The sequence below is a fragment of the Salvelinus namaycush genome, chromosome 23 (assembly GCF_016432855.1).
Source record: "Salvelinus namaycush isolate Seneca chromosome 23, SaNama_1.0, whole genome shotgun sequence".
Taxonomy (NCBI): domain Eukaryota; kingdom Metazoa; phylum Chordata; class Actinopteri; order Salmoniformes; family Salmonidae; genus Salvelinus; species Salvelinus namaycush.
The window spans coordinates 40,484,080-40,490,315 of NC_052329.1; the positions used below are offsets into that span (position 1 = coordinate 40,484,080).

A 6,236-nucleotide genomic window follows, 5' to 3' on the forward strand; every position below is an offset into this window, starting at 1 on the left:
GCTCCTCTGTAGGAATAATGATGTGGCCCTAATTCAGATGATGCATGTCATAATAATGCCCAGCGCTTCAAGTCAAGCCTCCCCCTTCAGCCTTTCTCGCTCTCTCCCCACCTGCAAAATTTCAGTTGCATCTCATGCCCTACACATGACCGTCCATCGCGCATGTTAACAAATGTAGCCTAGACTAACGGCTGCCTAGGCTAAAACAACTATAGCTTGCCCGCTCCATAGCAAGCTGCTCTATCCGCACTAATTGGTGAAGTAATTTAATGTTGAGTTAATGTAAAAAAAAATATATATTTCAGACGTTTATAAAAGAACAGAAATGAAAGATATATACTGATACTTTTTGGGGGTAAGAGCCGGTTCAGAACTTCATTTTGCAGGTCGAAACAGTGGAATGGGGAAAAAAAGAAAGAAAGATGGTTCTGTTCAGAACAAAACGATTGGAAAATAATTTTGGTTCCAACCCCTGATAATAATACCACCTGATTTAGGTCAATAGTTTAGCAGAGGATATGACTCAATTTATCTAAGGATAAAGCTTAACGTGAGTACTACTATCTGCAAATAAACTATAGTACATAGTACTGCATGCTTACTGTGTTGGAAGATCTGATTTGGAGAAAATGGTGACGCTGACCAATATGTGAAAGTAATTCCATTATTCATTACGGTGCACAACACTTAAAGACTACAAATCTAAATAACAATACATTCATTATCAACTTAAATAGTATGCCTTCCAATAACCAATAAGGGTCTCTACCTCCCTTTTAGCGATATTGTGTACACCAGAAATAATGAAATAGTAATTATACAAGCACCTGAAACAACGCAGAAACAAGCATTCCAGCGGATGACGTGCATTCATAATGCATAATTGTACACAAACTTTATACTCGACTCAAATTAGCCCTGTTTAGCATGAGAAAACACTTATTATCAGCTTCACATATCTTTCACAAGTACATGCAGTGAGAGATGCAAATTTGGGTCAAAGACGATCCACGCAGATTGGGCCTGGAAGCAGGAGTGTTTAAGAGTTCACAAATCAGATGACACATCCCAAAATCTGGATAATACACTGCTTTTTTTTGTGTTACATAGAAAGTTGCTCCCCTTGGAAAAAAAGGTACAGCCACAGCCATGCCTCCTCTTCTTCTTCTTCTTCTTCTCTTCATCGAGGTCAGAGGCTTCACTGTTCCGGCACAGATGTGTCATCTCTCTCTACTCCCTCTGATCCTCCTGATACTAAAACAGACCCGAAGAAGAAGCAGATTTTAGCACTGCAGATGGAATGATGAATTCATTTTGCCATTACTCAGCAAGGCTATAATGACATGTGCAAGATTGAGGTGTCTCACAGAAGGTTGTGGTAAGCATAATAGTACTAAAAACATACTGTAATGATTCAATTGGTATTACTGATCCTGGTGAAACACTTCCTATGAATACCCTCCTTATAATGCATTATGCATAGCTCATGGGTTATAAATGAGTTTATAATGCATTATAAAAACTGTATTCATTGCAAGTGTTACCAATAACCCAAGTAAAAAGCAGAGGCTACTCCAAGAGGGAGAGATTTAGCTGGCCCATGCCTCTACGACAAGGAACATTAATTCTACTGTGTCTCAGAGGTATAAGGCACCTGGTGTTAAAAATAACACTGCTACATAAAGATGCTTGGCAACCAAGAACTGGGTTGGGCGTTGGTGACGCTCAGAGAAGGCTTGAGTTGGGAAGTTGTTTGTTGGTCTTTCTCAAGGATGGGGCTAAACCCAATTCAAGTCCTGTAAAGGTGAAACAACTGGACCTGGAACATATTCTAACCCCTCTGTCCCATGTTTTCACATACTCAACACAAGAAATGAACACCAACAAATAGAACAAGCCACAAGAAACACTGTAAACGCCACAAAATGTCCTGTACCATTTTTTTTTATGAAACAACGGACGAACCAGTGAAGTGGTGGTTGCCTGTTTGCATAATATGTGCTGTTGGTGTACGATACAACGAATGAGTCATTTTGCATTTGGGATGGGTAACACACTAATATAGTATACTCTTCCCCTGGAATAGGAACGTGAAATAAGCTGCAATGTACACTTTTTGATTCCTGGAAGTATTCTCGAGGCTTTAGTCACCCACCAAAGAACGTACATTTCAGTAGCTGATATGTCTAAAAAGAAACGGACAAAAAATGTACTGGAGTTCAACTATGAAAATACTGTGGCAAACCACTTTCAACATTTATTTGTGCAAACTGTACATTTTTGCCCTGAATATATTTTCACCACAAAGCGTGTTGATTAGATAGAAAGGCATGTCAATCACTTTATATTTGAACACTATCGCAGAACATCTAGATAAGATTTGCCATGGTTCTGGGCACCGACACCCACTCATACATCTGAGTTGTGATCAACATTTCTTATTAGAATGCATCCATCTATTTGACAATATAACTAATGGAGTATTCATTAATAATCACCTCATAAAGACATTCGTTGTAGATTTCAATCATGCACTGCAGCCTTTATGGAGTGTCAAATTACTTACATTGAAATAACTCATTAGGGACCTTTATTAGACCCCGTTAATTATGCATGGCTTTTAAATTGCTTTCAAGCTGTGTTAAGCTGTGTTAAATGATGGTCCTTCATGTGTCTGAATTATGCATACGATGTATGTATTTGATGTTGAAAACAGATCAATAAAAATGCATTTAATATTGTTATGGACACAAAATGGTCGACCTGTTACTTTGCTAATAGTGTGCAAATCTGGATGTACATGATGTAGGGGATGTCAGCGACACAAGCATCAGATCCATAACTGGTTGGTCAGCCAATGTTCAAAGTGAAAGTTACTAGCTGAAAATACACTGCAATAATTTGTGTATAACTGTTACTGATGACATAGGCCTACGCCAGACTAGTCCTGATAGTCTTGAGGGGGATATCAAGGCTAATACCAGTCTAAACCGGTTTGGGTCTACGTGTGTGTGTGTGTGTGTGTGTGTGTGTGTGTGTGTGTGTGTGTGTGTGTGTGTGTGTGTGTGTGTGTGTGTGTGTGTGTGTGTGTGTGTGTGTGTTTGTGTGTGTGTGTGTGTGTGTGTGTGTGTGTGTGTGTGTGTGTGTGTATGTGTGTGTCAGGGGACACTAGTGTCACTGACCTGTGTTCCCCTGGTTTCCGTTGAGGGCCTCACCGCTGCTGCTCACTTCCTCCTCCTCCTCTTCCTCCCCCTCAGGCTTGTCAGCAGGCTTAATCTTCTTCCTGGTCATGTGACCACGGAAGCCAGCCTGGATCTTGGCAGCTGCCTTGTTGGCCTCGGGGTCATCCAGAGGTATGTCCATGATGTCCTCCTCCTCCTGGGGTTGGCTGCATTCTTCCTATAGGAGGACAAGTATATCTGAGAAGTTAGGTGATTTAGAGTGGGCTTGGTTGGGGTAATGTAGCATGAGTAGGGGCCCCAGATTAACTTCTGCCTAGGAGCCCAAAATGACTAAATCCGCCTGAGGACAACACCAGTGGATATCAGGCTGTCTATGGTTGTCAGTGATCGTGAAATATCCTCCTCAATTGCATCCTCAGGGTCCTAGAGGATCCAAGGGCTTAAGTCTAAAAGGCCCTTAAATCACACTGTAACTCTACGGACAGAAGCTCTATCTTCTCTGTGGTTTTTCCTCACACCTATTGCCTTAACTTCTGCCATTGCTAAACTGGAACGGGGTAACTGCTATGTAAACAATGTTCCCAAACTGCTTAACCTGATACTCAACACTATGCACAGAAAGGAAATACGTTTCTCTGCTTCAAAGTGTGCTTCAAAGTGATCCCCAATTTCAAAAGTTGCCAGTCAGTCAGACTGTCCATCAAGAGTGCGAAGAACATAAAAGGGAATTCAACTTTAGATCTCTCAGACTCTCTCTCTCTGACACTCTCATAACACAAAGACAGCACCATTGTATACCATGTAGCTTATTGCTGGCAGGATACACAAAGCTGGGTTGGTGAGTGGTGGGTGGGTGCCATAGAGCTGTCCTTATTCACAAGTGGTTACAGAACACTGACATGGTTGTCAGCGATCATCCAAACACGTCCGCTGCACCCCGCCTGTTGCTCATCCCCTCTTTAAGAAATGTGGTGCATATAGGCAAAACAAAGAAAGCCCACTGCACTGTAAAGAGATGCATTTGAGAGTGTCCTCAGTGAAACCCCTTAGTGTGGGAGTGTGACCACCCACTATTACAGATAGCATTCATTAGTTTGTAGGTCTGACGGCTGAGTAGGATGCCAACGTTCGCATATCTCACAGCAGCAGGGAGACAGGAGTGTTTTTCATTGCATCGTGAGGTTTCTCTAGCTCTTCAAGGGGTTCATCTACAGCACGCTCTAAATGTGTCATCTCAATGAGCTCCAATGACAAAGAAACACACTCGTACTTTTAACAACCTATACTCATTCCGGCTATCAATATCATTCTACCATAGATATTCATAAAGTATTCATTTATTAAAGCATTTCAACCAATCCATACGCAAATGATATAGGACCAATTTGGCAGAAAGTTGCCTTGTGAAGGACGCTGAAGCAGGTGCAGTGGACACCTGGTAGATCAGAGCTGGAGTTTCCAGGGCTGATGAAACAAGCAAGCCAAAAGACCATAACAAGGAAACAAATGCTTTTCTGACGGTTCCTAAAATATAAAGCTCTTTCAACACATATATAAAAGCCTTTTAATAAATCCATTACCCAATTAGAATGATATTAAAAAGCTGTAATGCTGTTAAAAAAGCTGTAACGAAGGAATATTTTTGTATTAATTACTTGTTAGATATTAGTTCGGTATATTAAGCAATACAATTAATTTCAAGCATGTACTCACAATGTGGCAGTCCATGATGAGCAATCTGAGAGACGACAGTCTTCGGATGAACTGACCTAAAATGCCTTTTGCCTGTACTCAGTGTTGACCGGGAAAGATGTATCTCGTGTCTCCACTAGAGACGTCTCGTTCCCACTAACAGACACTCCCTAGTATACGCTTGCATAGAGTGTGATAGAGAGAGAGAGAGAGAGAGAGAGAGTGCAAAACAACCCTCTGCAAGCACACAAACCATGTGGTCTGTCTTCCCAGTCTCATTAAGGTTGATAACCTGCTCTGCTCCCACAGACCTACTGTACCCCTCACTTCAAAGACTTACCTGACCTCAAAGTACAGTTTATGACAAAGTCCTCAACTAAGGGTCTCACACATTGCAAAAATCTTTTAAGTGATAAATAAATGTAAGTTATGTCCACTTTAACACATGGTGTCTGGCCATTTGGCACACGGCACATACTGTACCATTTGGCACATGCCAAGTAAAGTGTAACCGGAAAACCCAAGAGAAACCACGCACACAATGTACAGACATGTACAGTACATGTAGTACTGGTTTTGTTGCTCAGTTGTACACACTTAGAGGGAGAACTAAAAACCCTTTCCATCGTTCAGATCCCAGCTGCCACCACCGCCCTCGCTCATTGCCTCTGAGACAGGGAGGAGAGCGGCAAACACATCCATGTGTCCGTGTTCCTCTCTTACATGACTGCCTCCCCTGTTTCATCCCATTATGTCAATACGTTATCTTTCAAAAATCCACCTGGTCACGCTTTGTTTCAGCTGTATGTTGGAAATGTACGATTCTGTTTGGTTTGGGTTGTGACGTGTGTGTGTGTTTGTGTGATATGCATGTGTGTGTGACATGTGATGTGTATGTGTGACTCATTAATAGTCACCTTGTTAATCTATCAAAGCCAACTTAAGGATGAGTACAGTACAAAGTGACTAAAATGCCCTTTGCCTACAGATAGAGATCAGTCATAATGTCCCTGGGAATAAAGAAGAGCAAAAAAAGTGGACAAAGTCACTGGACAAGACATTTGGTATAGGTCAGAGTAGATGGCCTACATTTAAAGGCGAGAAATAGAGAAAGGATGGATATGCTGCAGATAAGTTAAGTTGCAAAATACAGTGATCCAACGAATACAAACTAACCGGTCTCCCTTTTCTCCGTTTATTTTCCACCAGCCATATGCACAAATTCGCATTGTCTAGCAAACCATCTACAGGTAGTTCATCATGTGCATTTCCGTCTTCCAGACCTTCCCTGATAAGACCAAGAGGGGAAAAGGATGGTGCAGGTTTCCATGGTAACATCCCTCTAAAGCCTACTCTCCCTAT

At 41.6% G+C, this 6,236-nt stretch overlaps 1 protein-coding gene across 1 annotated transcript; it reads right to left on the minus strand.

Moving 5' to 3' along the window:
• Positions 1-1,198: 1,198 nt before the first annotated feature.
• Positions 1,199-4,910, minus strand: spa17 (sperm autoantigenic protein 17). Its single transcript, XM_038961711.1, has 3 exons — positions 4,896-4,910; positions 3,183-3,399; positions 1,199-1,254 (listed from the first exon to the last, which is right to left on the minus strand). Exons 1-3 carry the CDS (start codon positions 4,908-4,910, stop codon positions 1,199-1,201), a joined length of 288 nt encoding a protein of 95 aa, XP_038817639.1.
• Between the last annotated feature and the right edge of the window lie 1,326 nt (positions 4,911-6,236).